The 17,486-nt window shown below is 57.6% G+C and overlaps 1 protein-coding gene across 1 annotated transcript; it reads left to right on the top strand.

Moving 5' to 3' along the window:
- Nucleotides 1–87: 87 nt before the first annotated feature.
- MAP3K11 (mitogen-activated protein kinase kinase kinase 11) lies at nucleotides 88–17,018 on the top strand. The gene is made up of 11 exons (XM_065937745.1): nucleotides 88–365; nucleotides 472–2,127; nucleotides 7,162–7,342; nucleotides 7,532–7,680; nucleotides 7,783–7,958; nucleotides 8,083–8,326; nucleotides 8,816–8,929; nucleotides 9,810–9,945; nucleotides 10,039–10,130; nucleotides 15,210–15,629; nucleotides 16,205–17,018. The coding sequence occupies exons 2-11, from the start codon at nucleotides 1,389–1,391 to the stop codon at nucleotides 16,540–16,542; spliced, it is 2,589 nt and encodes an 862-aa protein (XP_065793817.1). The 5' UTR covers nucleotides 88–365; nucleotides 472–1,388; the 3' UTR covers nucleotides 16,543–17,018.
- Nucleotides 17,019–17,486: the final 468 nt, after the last annotated feature.

The following is a 17,486-nucleotide window of genomic DNA, read 5'->3' as shown; positions in this document are numbered from 1 at the left end:
CGGGGAAAAGGATGGAGGCGTGAACCTGCCTGAGCTAAAGCTACAGTTCGGCGCAACGGGGGCACACCCCCCTCTGGGTCCAACCTATTCAGTGCGGGACCTCAGACGTCATGAGCTGCCTCTACTTCCGGGTCAGAGCTCACACTTAAGATTGTAGAGAGCGATCCTCCAGAAAGGCAGAAATAGTCGAAGTAGGATATCGTCGTTTTTCTTAAAGTGACAGGCTCAAGGCAATCAAGGGGTCAATCCTGCGGTTGCGAGTGCGGTTTGGCTATTCTGAATCCAGTCACTGCGCACATTTCAGGACCACAGTCTCAGGTTTCCGCCCCTTCATGGGGAAGAGGAATATATAAGTGGTTTCCCAGGTGAGGGAAAGGAGGACCTGACAACTCGTTCCAAGAGCTCGAGGTGCAGCCAGTTCCATCCTCCTCGTCTTAACCCGCCCCCCCCCGCCCCGGCCCATCCCACTAGGTCTGCAAAGCTGAGCTTCTGGCCCCAATTTCAGATGCAAAGAGAATGAGGCGCAGAGAGGATGGATCACACAGCCCTGCAGCTTCGGAGCCAAGACCAAACTCGGGTTTGTCCCTTTCCCCAGCCAGGTTCTTTGCCCGAGTTTTCCTGATGCGGATGTAGAGGGGAGAGATGGCCCGTCGTTAGCAGAAACCAACTCGACCCTGAACCTGCTGTCATGGGAGGTGGGGGCTACCCTTCCCCTCCGTCGGCCTCTCATTGCCTGCCTACCCGGGAACTCCCCGGCCCAGTTGCCCCGCAGCCTCTGGGAGGGGAGCGGTGCTACCCGCCCGCGTCATCTGATGCTGTTTCCTGCGGGAGGGAGAACAGCGGAAAAAAGTGAAACTCCACCCTCCACCTCTGCCTCCCGCCCCCGGGGCCAAAGTACAAAGGGAGGAGGAAGGAGGGAACGGGGTTGGAGCCATCGGGTCGAGAGAGCCCAGCCAGGAAGAGACAGCTAGCCCCTACAAGAGACACTCCAACCACCCCCTTCGCAAGGAGACCCAACCAGAGTCCAGGCACTGCCCCTTGCTGGCCCCACCTTACACTTCGCGGGGTACTGGAGCCAGGCTCCTAGGACTGCTCCAGACTGAGGGACGCCGGGGCCCCTCTGTGCCGGCCATGGTGAGACACCGGAGGCCCCGGGGGCCCACCCCCCAAGCCTGACCACACTGCCCTGGGTGGCCTTCCTCCAGAAGCCCGAGATGCAGGGGGCCGGGAGGCGACACTCCTGGATCCCCAGAGAGGCGTGGGTCTGGGGCTGAGGGCCAGGGCCCGGATGCCCAGGTTCCGGGACTAGGGCCTCGACGGTCAGCAGGGGTGGGGACCAGGGGCACCCAGGGAAGGTCCCCCACACCCACCGACGCCAGCTCCCAGCCATGGAGCCCTTGAAGAACCTCTTCCTCAAGAGCCCACTGGGGTCATGGAACAGCGGAGGCAGTGGGGGCAGCGGGGGCGGCGGCGGAGGTTGGCCAGAGGGGTCCCCGAAGGCGGCAGCTTATGCTAACCCTGTGTGGACAGCCCTGTTTGACTACGAACCCAGCGGGCAGGACGAGCTGGCCCTGCGGAAGGGCGACCGTGTGGAGGTGCTATCCCGGGATGCAGCTATCTCAGGCGATGAGGGCTGGTGGGCGGGCCAGGTGGGCGGCCAGGTGGGCATCTTTCCGTCCAACTATGTGTCTCGGGGCGGCGGTCCGCCCCCCTGCGAGATGGCCAGCTTCCAGGAGCTGCGGCTGGAGGAGGTGATTGGCATCGGTGGCTTCGGCAAGGTCTACCGGGGCAGCTGGCGGGGCGAGCTGGTGGCTGTGAAGGCTGCTCGCCAGGACCCCGACGAGGACATCAGCGTGACAGCTGAGAGTGTGCGACAGGAGGCCCGGCTTTTCGCCATGCTGGCGCACCCCAACATCATTGCCCTCAAGGCCGTGTGCCTGGAGGAGCCCAACCTGTGCCTGGTGATGGAGTACGCTGCCGGTGGGCCCCTCAGCCGTGCCCTGGCTGGCCGGCGTGTGCCCCCCCATGTGCTCGTCAACTGGGCTGTGCAAATTGCCCGTGGGATGCACTACCTGCACTGCGAGGCCCTGGTGCCTGTCATCCACCGAGACCTCAAGTCCAATAACAGTGAGTTTTGGGGAGCGTGGTTGGAGGGTGGCATGGCCTGAGCACACACCTACTGCCAGCTTGCAGCTGAGCCTACCTGGGGATCTACTAGAGGCAGGAGCTACTGTTCTAGGAGCATCTCAGTTGACCAGGGGTGCCCCTGGGCTCACACTAGCCCCAAAGCAAGAGTCCCAGGCACCCAAGAGTCCTTTACGCCCCAGCCCCAAGAGGCAGCTTTGACCCCAGCTCACAGGTGCCGAGTTAAAAAATTGGAATCTCTCAGGAGGACCATAAGCAACCTGCCTAACCATGGCCACTACCTCAAGGAAAGGTGTGCTGGATCCTGGCACCTCTCATCTTCAGGGAGTGCCCACTTGTCCTGCGGGTGCCTCCTCTCTCCTCCTCTTGTGGTGGGTAGCTCCTCCAGAACAGACATCGAAAAGGGAAAAGCCCCTCCCTGCTTCCCCACCCCATGGTGGTCAAAGCTGGGGCCAGGGATGGAACTCTAACCCTACTCCTTTCCCTGGCTGCACTCTCTCTAGCTGGTTATTTCAACTCAGAGCTTCGATTTCACTCTGTAAAAAGGGAGTGATTGGGAGGATGAAAGGGCTTAATCATTGGGCACCCGATGCCCAGCATGCGGTGGGTCGTCAGCCATGGGTGTGGATGTTTGAAGGCTGGATCGCCAGGAGGGCTTTGCCTGGAATCAGCACTTGGAGTGGGCGTGGCAGGGTAAGAAGACTTGAGGCACTCTATCTCCAGCCATTTCAGGTCCTATGCACGGCCCAGCATGGGCCTGAGAGAAGCAAGTGACAGGTTCAGAGGGCTTCCTGAAGCAGGCAAGATTCACACCTGGCCCAGAGCAGGGCATGTTCAGAGAGGCACCCCGTTGGATGTCCTGGCAGGGCCTGATGAGAGCAAAGTCAAGGAGGCAGCACCCAGCACAGTGGTAGGGATGTGGGTGGGCCTGCTGGGGCCCAAGGTGCAGACTGGCAAGCAAGAGGAGGGGCCAACAGGGCCACTGGAGAACCACGGGTCGCCCGTGGAGGGGTGAGCGTGGATATTTGGAGCCTCCCGGCCTGGGCTGACCATGGATCAGAGGCTTGTGGGGAGCAGAACACCAGGGCTCAGTGATACCCAAGTCTTTTCCAGGGCTGGAGGGGCCTCAGGAGGTCTGCCAGCCACCCCCCCCACTCCTCTCATCCACAATAGGGTGCAGGTCCCAGTGCTTAGCTGCGCTCCTGAGCCCCAGCCATCTAGGGACCCTCACTCCCTGTCCCAGCCTGAGGGGGATTCCCCGAAGGCCTGGGGGGAGGGGACTCCAGTCTTCTGTTTTTCCTCCAGTTTTCTTTCCAGAAAAAATGGAACAATAGCCCAGGCCCCTGCTCCCCACCCTCCCCACCGCTTCCTGCGTTTCCTGCTGCCCCTGAGCCGGCTTCCTGCCCCTGCTCCAGTCTCTGCTCTCTCCCCAGCCCAGCTGCCTGCAGGGGAGGAAAGAGTTGGGGGTGGGGGGTTTGTGGGAGAGGAAGGAGCCAGGGATGGCACCCCCACTCCCCCCAGTTCCCTGCTTTCCTCCCTGAGTCTGGGTGGTGGCGAAAGGCAGGAAGGGTGCCCTTAGCCTCCCTGAGCCTGGGCTCCCACCTCACAGACCCCAGTTCTAGGCCCGGGGTGCTGTCTGCAGCATTGTGGGGGGGGGAGTCCCTGGGCTGGGGGGGCGCAGGCAGGAAACAATGGCGTGATTTTCCTGGACAATGGGGGCCTTGTGAGGAAGCCTGGCGGGGAGAGGAGGGGGAATTCTCCAGGCCCACGAGTCACAGGACTGACCAGCCAGCCCGGCCTGGGCCTGACCTCCCCCAATTCTCCCCCAAAGGACCCCCCCCCCCCCCGCCATTGGAGACCTGGGCCAGGCCTTCCAGAAAGGAGAAGTAGGGACCATGGGAGGGAAGCGGAAGAGGTGTGAGCTGCCGAGGCCACTCCCGGGCTCCCCAGAGGCAGTCTAGGGAGGGGGCTGGGGGCCAGGTCCCTTTTCAGAGCCAGGGAGCCCTAAGAGGGTGCTGGGAGGGGGATCTCTAGCCCCTTCTCTGAGTGACCCCTGATGACCCCATCCCCAAGGTCTATATCAGACACTAGAAGAGCAGCTTGGGTTGGAACAAGTTCAAGGCCGTTGGAGAAAAGCAGGGACACGGAGGTGAGGCTAAGGCTCCACAGATGTCAGGTTAACTGGGGACGGGGGTGGCAGAAAAGTCACCAGTACAGAGGAGTCCTGAGACTCTGAGTGGGTCCCCACCCCTGTCTGGGCTTCAGATGACCTGACTGAAAAAGGGAGGCTGGCCTCCCAGCTTGAGATACTGGTGCAGAAAGTGCTTCACCAGTCCGTGAGGTACCACGGGTGGCTAGAGGCCTGATGGAGAAGTAGCAGGGGTTGGTCTTCAAGAGGATGGGTGGGTCCTGGCACCAGAGGAGGTGGGAGTCCCTCCCCAACCCCAGCACATGGACCCCCTTTGCCTGGTCCCTCTTCAGCCACCCGCCCCAGCCTGCTGCGGTTCTTCTTTGAAACGGATAATCACAGGGCTTACTAAATGGTCCCGTTCTGACACTCCAGCAGCCAGGCCAGAGGCTGTTGTGAAGCTGGGAATAAGATGTGGTAGCAGATGGAGAGGAGAGTCAACTTGAGATTCATGGCAGCATCTTTGGAACAACCGTCAGATCCTTGTGTGAAAGCTTTAAAAAGGGTGGTCTTGTTTAATATTCATGATGATCCTCTGGCTTTTGTTGTCATCCTCAGCTTTAACTGTTCAGGAGTCAGCCCCAGTTGGGCTCAGAGGAGAGGGTAGGTTGCAGGACCATTCTCTGAATTTGGAGACAGGGCAGGAATATTTGCCAGGCACGGTGAGAGGACGTAAGTGGTTGTTGAGGGCATGGAGACCAGGTAGGGTGACAGCTGGGCAGCTGGACCCACTTCTGAATGAGGGCTCCACATACAGGAGATGCCAATGAGGAGGGGGCAGCTGGCACCTGGGAGAGGCCAGGACAGCCTGGAGGCAGTAGTCTGAGGTCAGGGGGAGGCCAGGCTCTGAGAAACACCGGCATTGAAAAGGCTAAGGGTGGGGAGGCCTAAAGGAAACAGCACAAGCAGCCAGAGGCCCTGGGAGCCAAGGACAGCAGGGAGGGGCTGAGCAGCAGTGCCAGATGCCCCCATGAGGCCCAGGGAGCTTGGCCAGCAGCAGGATCAGGAGTTGTGGCTTTAGGCCTAAAAAAGTGAATACCCTGGTCGTGCCGCCACCTCTGAGAAGTCTTCCCTGACTCACCTGTATGAGGTGCCTGTCCCCTCTGCCCCAACCCAGTACCCTGCACTGCCCCCTCTGGTGCTGTCACCCTGGGCAGGATTGCTGAGAGGTATGCCCTGAAATGGCAGCCCACTCGTGTTCTTGCCTGGAGAATCCCAAGGACGGAGGAGCCTGGTGGGCTGCCATCTGTGGGGTCGCACAGAGTCGGACACGACTGAAGCGACTTAGCAGCAGTAGCACCAGCAGCAGCAGTGCCCTGAAAGGTTATGTGTTCAGAAATGTCCTTGGCTTTGATGTCCCTTCTATACGGTACAGTTGACTATAACCAGAAAAGTAGAGTCCTCTTCAGACCCTCAAAGATTCTCTGACTTTGCCTTCCTTTTTTCCCTTTAAAACCTCTCTCCTTTGAGCCATGCTTTTCCTGGTCAGACATTTGCAAGTTGCTGGCTTTCTTGTGTGTCCAGGGTTTGGTGGCCCCATGAGGGACAAAGCCATGAGCTTGCTGTGTCCATCCACTCCTACATTTGTCCCAAACTCCTTTCTAGTCAACAACCACCCTTAGATGCCTTCGTCTCTCACATCTAGCCGCATCAGTGGATATCTTTTGGAGTCTTTCTCCTGGAAATGGCTGTGCTAGCCACAGTGGGACATGGGCACCAGGGCCTATAGTGCCCGCTGGGCTTCCTTTCTCACCAGGCAGTTCCCTCCTGCTCCCCACCCCCAGGGAGGTTCTAAATCACACTCTTGCCTCGACAAAATGGCAACACACAGATTTCTTTTGAAATCAAAGTCACGAATGCTGAGAGGCTGCCATATTGCCCATATGTGCAGGGTTCTGTGCAGGGTTAGGGGAAAGTTAGAGCGCTGGCTCTGGAACCACGCATACCAGGTTGTGTGTGATACCTGCTTTGTTTGCTTATGACCTTGGTTAAGTCAAATTGTTGCTCAGTTTCCTCTTCTGCAAAATGAGGGTAATGATGTCTTTGTTGTTGCTGTTTAGTCGCTAAGTCGTGTCTAACCCTCTGCAAGCCCAAGGGTTAGAGCCCACCAAGCTCCTCTGTTCATGGGATTGAACCCCCAGCATCGCCTAACTGAGGCCAACTCCTCACTCTGGTCTCAGCCTAAATGGCACTTCCTCTGGGAAATCTTCCCAAATCTTACAATTTACTTATTTTTTATTTATTGGCTGAGCCAAGGGCATGTGGGATCATAGTTCCCTGACCAGCAGTCGAACCTGTGTCCCCTGCAGTGGAAGTTCGGAGTCCTAATTACTGAAGTGAAGTGAACTGTTAGTCGCTAAATCCTGTCTGACCCTCTGGAACACCAAGGACTGAAACCCACCAGGCTCCTCTATCCATGGGGTTTTCCAGGCAAAAATACTGGAGTGGGTTGCCATTTCCTTCTCCAGGGGATCTTCCCGACCCAGGGATCGAACCTGCGTCTCCTGCACTGGCAGGTGAATTCTTTACCACTGAGCCACCAGGCAATCCCATGATGTTTACCTCACAGATTTGTGTGTGTGTGTGTGCTAACACAGTATAAGTGCCTAACCTCTAGGAGCCCCTTGATAAATATGTCCCAACTTTGTGTTTATTGTCTCATTCTATCCCAACCCCAGATATGAGCTCTCCAGGGCAAGGTTGAGACCAAGTCACCTCAGTGCCCCCAGTACCTAGCCAGGGTGTCTGTCAGATGACAGTTTGCTCCCAGCTCCTCCCCTGTCCCCACCACCTGAGCCTGGAACCACAGTCCAGCCTCTCTTCCCCAGTTCTGCTGCTGCAGCCTATTGAAGGTGATGACATGGAGCACAAGACCCTGAAGATCACTGACTTCGGCCTGGCCCGTGAGTGGCACAAAACCACGCAAATGAGTGCTGCGGGCACCTATGCCTGGATGGCTCCTGAGGTTATCAAGGCCTCCACCTTCTCCAAAGGCAGCGATGTCTGGAGGTGCGGCTGGGTGGAGTCTGGACAGATATGGGGCCGCGGGGGTGGGAGAGGTGGCAGGCAAAATCTAGGGCTGGATGGATAAGCAGAGGTCAGGGGAGGGACATAGACCACTTAGCTCTTGGTTGCTTTGGGGTGAAATGGCAATGAATGAGTCGAGGAGGGAACACAAACCCTTTGTCTCACCCACAGCTTTGGGGTGCTGCTGTGGGAACTGCTGACTGGGGAGGTACCCTATCGTGGCATCGACTGCCTTGCTGTAGCCTATGGTGTGGCCGTGAACAAGCTCACACTGCCCATTCCATCCACCTGCCCGGAGCCCTTCGCACAGCTCATGGCCGGTAAGGGGATGGGGCAGGAGGGTGAAGGGTAGAGCTCCTTGACCCAACAGGACATATCCATTCACAGACCCCTTCCCCTGTTTCCCCACTTCGTTTCCTTAGACTGCTGGGCGCAGGACCCCCACCGAAGGCCCGACTTCGCCTCCATCCTTAAGCAGTTGGAGGCGCTGGAGGCGCAGGTGCTACGGGAAATGCCGCGGGACTCCTTCCATTCCATGCAGGAAGGCTGGAAGCGCGAGATCCAAGGGCTTTTCGACGAGCTGCGGGCCAAAGAAAAGGTGGGAGGAGTCGCGGTCCTAGAGCTGGGAGGAGACGCCGGGAAGGGACGTCTCGCGGAGGGTGGGGATGAGCGCCTGGGACCGTACCCGCCTGACGCCACCGCCTTGGCTGTCCCGGGCACAGGAACTACTGAGCCGCGAGGAGGAGCTGACCCGCGCGGCGCGTGAGCAGCGCTCACAGGCAGAGCAGCTGCGGCGGCGCGAGCACCTGCTGGCTCAGTGGGAGCTGGAGGTGTTTGAGCGAGAGTTGACGCTGTTACTGCAGCAAGTCGATCGCGAACGGCCGCACGTTCGCCGCCGACGCGGAACCTTCAAGCGCAGCAAACTCCGCGCGCGCGACGGCGGGGAGCGTATCAGCATGCCACTCGGTAAGGGGCGGGGCCCCAGCGCGCCGCCCGCCATTGGCTTCGCGGGCGGTGGGGCGGGGCCAGGCGGGTGGCTGACCGCGCTGGGATTGGCCTAGGGTGTCGGTGGGTGGGCCTGTGAGCGGAGGCTGGAAGGGGTGGGACCAGGAGTGTGTTTTTGTCTGTGGGCGGGTTCTGGCGGGAATATTTGCATGTCGGCCTGGGAGTGGCTGCGGCCGGGAAGGGGCGGGGCTCATGAATGTTCTGGGAAGGCCTAGGGCGCCGGGTGGGCACTCTCCGACTTCGCCGCGCTCCCAGGGGTTGGAGATTTCCTTAACGAGAGCCAGGGGCTCAGGAAGCCAGTGAGGCCGGCCCCAGTCACCTAGCCTTCGTGCTAGACCGGGTTCCAGCACTGCCTGCGTGGCCTCGGCGCTGCCGAGGGGACCTGCGAGTTAGCATCCTGTCTCTTCTTCACCACAAACCTGCACCCTGCTTCCCTCTCCACAACCCTAGACTTCAAACACCGCATCACCGTGCAGGCCTCGCCTGGCCTGGACAGGAGGAGGAATGTCTTCGAGGTCGGGACTGGGGACTCTCCCACCTTCCCCCGGTTCCGGGCCATCCAGTGTAAGCAACTTCTCTTGTCCACGTCCTTCTCCCCAGATCTTACCCTTTTGTTAAACCTTATCCTTGGAAGTGGATCCCTCGCACTGTCTCCTCTTCTCCCTGCTCCTAGGCTCCCTCCCCATCCATCTAAACTGGTATCTCTAAGTTCACCAAGCAGCAGTCATTTTACAACTTTTTTTTTCTAACAATTGTATGATGCTATGTACCATTCACTTTTCTAAGTGCTTTGCTAATATTAGGGTGTCACTGGTGGCTTAGAGCGTAAAAAGAATCTGCCCACAATGCAGGAGGCCCAGGTTTGATCCCTGAATTGGGAAGATCCCCTGGAGAAGGGAATGGCAACCCACTCCAGTATTTTCACCTGAAGAATCCCATGGACAGAGGAGCCTGATGGGTTACCATGGGGCCACAAAGAGTCAGACACGACTGAGTGACTAACAGTTGCTAATATTAATTCCTCACAATGACCCTGTGAGATAAATATCTCTACTATTACCTAGGTTTTACCGATGAGAAAAATGAAAGAAGTAACTGCCTAACACTGCATAGCTGATAAGTGGCAGGGTCAGAATTCAGACCCACACAGTCTGCTGCAGTGTCTGTGCTAACTCCTAAGCAGCAAATGCCAGCTGAAGGACTAGAGATGCCCCACTGCCAGTCCCAGGACCCACACTCACCTACCCCACCCCAGTTCTGTGCGATTTCTCTGTAAGCCCAAAGCTTACCACGGGAATGGTATGGGGCCCAGCCTGACTATCCGCTCCCCATCCTCCAAGAAGTTGCCCCTGGAGCCCAGTTCTTACGATGGGAGGACAAGGATCAGGGTCCTTGATCTTGACTCAGACTCCCTCGGTTCCCCCCTTCACCCCCCCCACCACAGTGGAGCCTGCAGAACCAGGCCAGGCGTGGGGTCGACAGTCCCCGAGACGTCTAGAGGACTCAAGCAATGGAGAGCGCCGAGCATGCTGGGCCTGGGGTCCCAGCTCCCCCAAGCCTGGAGAAGCCCAGAACGGGAGGTGAGTGCTTGACTGCCACCTACCCAGCAGCTCCTGCCTCCCAACAGTCCTGAGATCCACGAAGCACAACTCCCCTTCTCATCCCCTCACCAGGAGAAGGTCCCGCATGGACGAAGCCACGTGGTACGTGGATTCAGATGACTCATCCCCACTGGGATCTCCTTCCACACCCCCAATGCTCAATGGTGAGTGGCCTTGTCTGCCCCCAGCCAAATGTTGCTGCACTCCTGTGGGTACTGTGGCAAGGCAGGCCATTGCTAGAACCCAGGTCTGACCTATAAGCCCACAGCTGAGTGGGATCCTGCCTAGGCCTCAGGGGGCCCAGAGTGGTCCCATTGTGCAGGGCTGGCCTGCAGGCAGGCTCTTGCCTGGGCCTGCATCAGCTGCTGTGCCCTCAGCAAGCTCTAGGGAGGGAAGGAAGACAAGGAACACTGCCCCCCGTTTGGGACCCAAAGGAAGCTGGACGCAGAGAGGGGAAGGAAATTGTGCATGTGGGGTGGAGTTAGAAAAGTGGCTACCGCTCTGTGCTTCTCAGAGTCCTTTCTGGGGAGCTTGGAGATGGAAAAGAGGATAAGAAAGCTGAATGTGTGGGTATCCAGGGCCCCCTCACTGCATCTGGGGCAGTTCTGGGCTCTTCTGTTTTCCATAATGGCAACAGCACTTACTGTGTATCAGGTATTCCATTTAAGCAACAACTCCATGAGGGGTTATTATACCCATCTGAGAAGTGAGAAAACTGAGGCTCTGAGACATAAAGTAATCTACCTAAATTCCCCAGGTAAGGATTTGAATCCAGGAAAATGTTGACACTCATGCTTAGAGTGAGCTTCCCCAGAAGCTTTCACTTAAAGGAGTTTCTTATCTACAAACTTCTTGGGAAGCTAGGGGGTCAGCAGAAAGCAGGGATCCTGGGTCAGAGGGGCAAGGCTCATCTCAGCATTGCCCAGCATTGGCAGGGACTAGAAAGTTGCAGCTTCCCTTGCCCAAGGGTCCCTTTATAGCCCCCAGCTGCACCTGCTTCTCAAAGCCAGAATATAGGACCTGACTTAGCTGTCATCAGACCAGAGTCCTATTCAGCAAACAAGTTAGACTCACTCCTCTCACCCCACCCAATGCATCACCTCCACCATTACCTAAGCTAGGATTCACAGTAATAACAACAGCAAACATTTATTGGGTTCCTCCTGTGTGCCATTTTATAGAGGAGAAAACTGAGGCACAGAGAGGTAAAGTGATTTGAAGTAGGACACACAGCAGAACAGGGATTTGAGCCCAGGGCTTCCCTTGTGGTTCAGCTGGTAAGGAATTCACCTGCAATGCGGGAGACCTGGGTTTGATCCCTGGGTTGGGGAAGTTCCCTGGAAAAGGGAAAGGCTACCCACTCCAGTATTCTTGCCTGGAGAATTCCATGGACTGTATAGTCCATGGGGTCGCAAAACTTTCACTGACTCCAGAGGCAGGGCCCTGGACCCCTATCTGCCATGCCACTTCTTGCTTCAGCAGTTGCATTGCCCCAAGCGGGCTGTGCTACAGAGACTGAACTGAGAATTGGAAGGCCAAGGGGGCTGCTTGGAGTCACCTGCTCTAGAATGCCCCAGGCCAGAAGGCTCATTGGAGAACATGGGGTCCTGTCGAGCTGGACGTGCAGGCCGAAGCAGCCCCTGACCATGGTCTACAGATCCCTTCAGATCCCTTTGGCCTTATCTTCCCTGGGCTCCCAGGAGCAGGGACCTCATCTTTCTCCAGCTTGCCCCCTTACCTGAAAGGGTATCACTTGTCCCAGCCCAGCTGCTGGCTGAGAATCTGTTTCCACTTGTGCAAGCCCTCATCCAGCTGTCTTGGCCCACTCACAAGTGAGTGATCTTGACCTCCCAACCACCTAGAGAGTCAAAAACCTAGCTAAGAATCAAAGACGTCCCTGAGAGATTGTCCCAGGCGTTAGCCACACCACTGGGGAGTCGCATCTCCCACCCCCTCTCCCAGCCTGGGTGTGCTGGCCCCTGGGGAACTGGTTGTAATGGATTGGTGGGCACGGTCTGCCAGCAACTGCCCCATGAAGCATTTTCCCTGGAGCCACCAACTACCACATGGCCATGTCCTTTCCATGAGGCCCTGTAGAAGTGATTTCACCTTCATCTCTGAGTCAAGAATGGTTTTTCTGCTTTCTCCGTAACAACAGGGCTGTCACCTCTTACTGCCAGGGAATTTAGAGGTAAATTAAAATCATTGCCAAGTTACCTGGGGCAAGTTTCTGACTTTTGGGAACCTCAGTTTCTCAGGATATCAACTTCAGTAACTTCTTTCCATTCTTAGTTGGTGTGCTGATCTCCAGCTTCACTTTCTTGCATTTTTCTTGCTTGTTTTAAACATATTTTTCCCCTGTTCTGTTTTAAACTCACTGTAAATGATCAGTTTCTTCACCTGTAAAGTAGGGGAACAGCAATCACCTTATGTGGTTGTCACAGGGATTCTAAGAATGGAGTCTTCCATCAAACATGTACTGACACATATAATGAGCCAGGCTCATTGTGCTAGAGATCAGCAGTGCCTTGACCTCTGGGCGGGCCTAGTCTGGTGGAGGAGGCAGACTCAGAAACAAACAAGCACAGTAGAGAGTAGCATGTGGTAGGCTGAAGGACTGTACAAGGCATAGCATGAGCAAGAACTGCATAGGTTAACAGGGGGTTCTGACAAAGCTTCTACTTTATTTTTTAAACTTTTTTTTTGGTTGCACTGGGTCATCATTGTGGCACATGGGCTTCTCTCATTGTGGAGTGCAGGCTTAGTTGACCCGCAGCATGTGGGATCTTAGTTCCTCCGCCGGGGATCAAACCCCCATCCCCTACGTTGGAAGGCAGATTCTTAATCACTGGATTACCAGGGAAGTCCCTGGCAAAGCTGCTAAAAGAGGAAAAAGCTCCTGTTTTCCTCTCCATTCTACTGCTTCACTTCTGACACCATACGTGTGGGGTTTTTCCCACACTGGCCAATTCTGGGACACCAGCTGGAAGTCCTACAATCCAGTCCAGTTCTGACACCATCTACCTGGAGTTAGCGTCAGACCCCACGGGTTAAGGGTTCAGGCCCACAAGACTGCTCCTCTGCACTGCAGACACCAGTTGTAAGTCCAGATTATCACCTGTGCTCCTCACCAGCCAGCTCTACATCGGAGGTTCCCACGACCCCCCTCCTCAGATTTGATAATTTCCTTGAAGAGCTCACAGAACTCAGGAAAACCATCTACTTACTAGACTACCAGATTACTTTAAAGGATACAGGTCAAGGACATCCAGATGGAAGGTGTGGAGGGCAGGGTATGTGGGAGGGGCACACAGCTTCCATGCCCCCTCTAGGCACACACCTCTGCTGGTTCACCAACCCAGTTCTCCAAACCCTTTGACTGGGTTTTTATGGAGGCTTCATTACGTGGATGTGATTGACTGATTAGATCATTGGCCATTGGTGATAGGAGTCAATCTCCAGCCCCTCTCCTACTCTGATGCAGGTAGAGGCTGAAGGTTCCAACCCTCTAATCACAGAGTTCGTTCCCCCGGCAGACCCCATCCTCCAACAGTGTCTGCATCAGGGACCTCCCTGGTGGTTAAGACTCCATGCTCCTAATGCAGGGGTTACAAGTTTGATCCCTGGTCAGGGAACCAAGATCCCTCATGCTGCACAGGGCTGCCAAAATAAAAAGACCACGTCAATACGAACTCAGATATGGAAATTCCAAGGGATTGGGGAGTTCTGTACCAGGAATGAGATGAAAACCAAATATGTACTTTTTTTATAAACCACAGCGTCACAGCTTCATAGAAGCTGTGATCTCTCAGGTGGGTCTTAATGGTAAGTAAGCGATTACTGAGCGTGAGGTGGGAAAGGTATGCTGAGTGGAGGGAACAGTGTGTGTGTGCAACCTGGGGCTTACCAGACCTAAGGAAGAGGGATCTTGGTTGAAATTCATTGAAGGAGTTGAGAGCCAGGGACTCACAGGCCTGAAACAGCAGGCTGGGGCCAGTTCAGGAAGGATCTGGAAGTTGGGGGGGGGGGTGTTTAAGCAGAGACTTGTCTTTAGCAGGTTTGCATTTTAGAAGGCAGTGGCCACTGCGGGGGTGGAGGGCATGGCGGGGGGGGGGGGTAGGAGATAAGAGAGAGATGGGGCGGGAGTTGGGGGTGGAATTCCCTGGCTTTCTGGTGGTTAAGGACTTCCATGTTCTCACTGTTGAGGGCCCGGGTTAAATCCCTGGTGAGGGAACTAAGATCACATAAGCCTTGGGATCAAAAAAGAGAGAGAGAGATGAGGTAAGGGTAGTGGCTGAGGACCGACCTCAAGCAAAGTCCTGGTTCACTGCAGAAGCTCACATTTTCACTAGCTTTGCATTTCTTCCTCTAGACCCCCCACCCACTGCTCCATGCCAGGCAGGCCCAAGGAAGACAGAGAGGCTCTGAAAGCCCAAGCAAGGAGCTTAGGCTTTCTTCTTGCAGCCATGAAGAGCCATGGCAGGTTCTAGAGCTGAGAAGGACTTGACGAAATTGGGGTTTGTGGGGGGCCATCACAGGCTGCCCTACCTCCTCGATGCCTGGTTCTCCAGACCCACCCATTTGGTCTAGAATAGAGTCAGATTAACCCTAGGTCCACAGATTAGGACACATGTCCTTTAATCCAGGGCAGGGTAGCCTTAGCTAAGCCTGGGAACCCCTGGGGCGTGAGGCTGAGACAACATAATGCCCCTAAATCACTCAGCTCAGGCCTGACACAAACAACTGACCTCTCCGAGCCTCATCTCCTCATTTCTGGAATAGGGACAGTGTTGTGTCCCTTTAGGGCTATTGTGTAGATTGGAATTGGCCTGTGCCTTATACAGGCTACCACTGGAGGCCAGAGCAGGCAAGTAGAAGGACCAGGGCTGCCCAACCAGGGAGGAGATGGGCACCGCACGGGTCCCAGCTATGACCCTGGCCCCTGCAGATATCTTCCCCTGCCGGTTGAGGGCAGTGAGGCGGGCCCTGCTCTAGCTTGAACTTGCTTCTTGGTGGACCCCGGGCCTTCCCTCCAACCAGCCCTCCTTTTGTGGGCTCCAGGGCACCTGGCTTAGCTCCCGCTGCTTTCAAAGGTTGCACTGCCCTCCTCCACCCCCAACACTTATGAAAAGTCAGAAGAGGGGTGCCGGGGGAGGACTTGGACTGGGGGAGTCAGGGGAGCAGAAGTCAACCCTTGCTCCAGGGCTGCCCACAGTCGGCCTGACCTGTGTACCCACTGCCAGGTAACCTCCCGCGGCCGAGCCCGGAGCCCGAGGAGCCCCGGCGGCCGGCCCCCACCGAACGCGGCAGTGGCTCCGGGACGCCCAAGCTGATCCAACGCGCGCTGCTGCGCGGCACCGCCCTGCTCGCCTCGCTGGGCCTCGGCCGGGACCTGCAACCCCCGGGAGGCTCGGGCCGAGAGCGCGGGGAGCAGCCCTCGCCAACACCGCCCCGCTCGTCGCTGCCCACCCCGTCCCCCGCCGAGCCGCCCCCCTCCCCGCTCATCCGCTTCTCCTCCGAGACACCGGAAACTCCAGCGTCCCCGCTGAGCCCCGACGCCTCCGGCCCGCCCGCCCCCGCGCCGCCCCTGCTGCTGGAGCTGGGTGTCCCCGCCACGGGGCAGCCCTCAGCCAAGAGCCGCCGGAGAGAGGAGGAGAGGCGCGGTAAGTGGCCTCCTGCCTGGTGACGGGGGAGGAGGGGCTGGTGGGAACCCGCAGGGCTGCAGCTGTCTGCTGGACCTCCAGCTGCGCCCTCGGGGTGATGGGGATACTGCAGGGAACTGAGTTCTGTGTTCAGCCATGGGCGGGCCAGGCCGGTTGTGAAATGATGGAAGTAATAAGGACCACCCTAGCACACTCCTACTGGCTGTTTACCTGGGCCAGGCACTATTCCTAGTGCTTAAGAGAAGTAGTTTCATTCAGTTACGATAACAATGCTATGAACTAGGCACTCCGGTTAGACCCATTTTTTGAGTAACTTCTACGGCACAGAGAGGTCAAGGGACTCCAGGGTCCCACTAGTAAGCTGTTGAGCTGGGTTGATCCAAGGCCTGCTCCAGAGGCCTCCTCACTCTTAGCTGCTCAGTTGAGGCACCATGGAGCAGGAAGGGTTGTGGAAGTCATGAGTCCCGGAGCTCACTGTGCCAGGAGGAAACAGGCCCAGAGCAGGGCAGTGCCCCCTGGGGACACCCAGGAGCTGGTGACTGCCTGACCTGGGGCCCCTCCTCTTCCTCGAATAGCCAGCGCTGTCTCACCGCCGCCGGGGATATCACGCTCCGCTCCTGGCACCCCGGGGACCCCGCGCTCGCCGCCTCTGGGCCTCATCAGTCGACCTCGGCCCTCACCCCTCCGCAGCCGCATCGACCCGTGGAGCTTCGTGTCCGCCGGGCCACGGCCTTCGCCCCTGCCCTCGCCACAGCCTGCACCCCGCCGGGCACCCTGGACCTTGTTCCCAGACTCAGACCCCTTCTGGGACTCTCCGCCTGCCAACCCCTTCCGAGGGGGCCCTCAGGACTGCAGGGCGCAAACCAAAGACGTGGGTGCCCAGGCCCCGTGGGCGCCAGAGGCAGGGCCCTGAGCGGCCGGCTGCTCCCCCGAGCGCCCAGCGCCCCCGAGGAGCCTCAGCATACACTGGAATAGGAGCCAGGCCAGTCTCTCCAGCTGCCTTGGTTTTGCCCAGGGACCCCGCCCCCTTCTGGGGGTCAGGAACACTACACTGCACAGGAAGCCTTCACACTGGATGGGGGGCCTGCACACCCCCACACACACACCTGCCACGGTGGGTCCCCCGACTTACCCGCCCCACTGGGGCCCGACACTGTACCCAGCTGGTTGGGAGGACCAGGGCCTGTCTCAGGGAATTGCCCCCGGGGGAGGTGCTGGGGAGCGGGCCGGCCTTAGTGCCTGGGCCCCCCTGCCCTGGGGGTCATCTGGGGCCGGGGCTCTCTGGGTGCCTTCCTGCTGCCCCAGCCAGGGCTGGGGCCATGGCCTCAGGATCCAATGAAGCCAAATAAACTCCCCAAGCTGTCCCCCCAAGCACAGCCTGTCACCGTTCTTGGAGGTAACTGGGGGATCCTGACCATTCCATCATCCTGGTGACCTCAGGCCCCTAGCAGAATGGCAGGTGGCCTGGGCCGATGCTGGGATGCTCTGGACCACATTTCTCTCCCAGGATCAAGTTCAGAGGATCATCAGGTGTTACAAGGCCCTTCTCAGCCTCCCCGATACCCATATACTTTGGCCTTACTCACCTGTTCCCACCCTTGCCAGGCCTTTCCCACCTTTTCAAGCGACTGTTTGCCCTGATTGTTCCTTGTAGGGTGGTCCCCGCTTAGCCTCAGGGCCCAGCAATAACACCACCTTCCCTCGGGCTCCTTCCTCCCATGCTGCGCCCACTCCAGCCAGCTTGCTGAACTCGGGAGCCCACAGTCCTCTGGGAGGCATCTTAGGGGTTTGTCCAGGGTTTGTTTTTATCCTGAGACCTGGACACAGGAGGGGGTCATCCACCCTGACACCTGGCTC

This window comes from Muntiacus reevesi, chromosome 5 (genome assembly GCF_963930625.1).
Source record: "Muntiacus reevesi chromosome 5, mMunRee1.1, whole genome shotgun sequence".
Taxonomy (NCBI): domain Eukaryota; kingdom Metazoa; phylum Chordata; class Mammalia; order Artiodactyla; family Cervidae; genus Muntiacus; species Muntiacus reevesi.
The sequence above is the reverse complement of the archived record's forward strand: the minus strand, read 5'-3'. Positions and strand labels throughout refer to the sequence as shown.

Excerpts from the sequence above, each read along its gene's own strand:
- MAP3K11 (XM_065937745.1), top strand. The coding sequence starts at position 1,389 with ATGGAGCCCTTGAAGAACCTCTTCCTCAAGAGCCCACTGGGGTCATGG. Across the intron at positions 2,128-7,161 it reads AGACCTCAAGTCCAATAACA|TTCTGCTGCTGCAGCCTATT; the intron begins GTGAGTTTTGGG and ends TCTCTTCCCCAG. Across the intron at positions 9,946-10,038 it reads GGAGAAGCCCAGAACGGGAG|GAGAAGGTCCCGCATGGACG; the intron begins GTGAGTGCTTGA and ends TCCCCTCACCAG.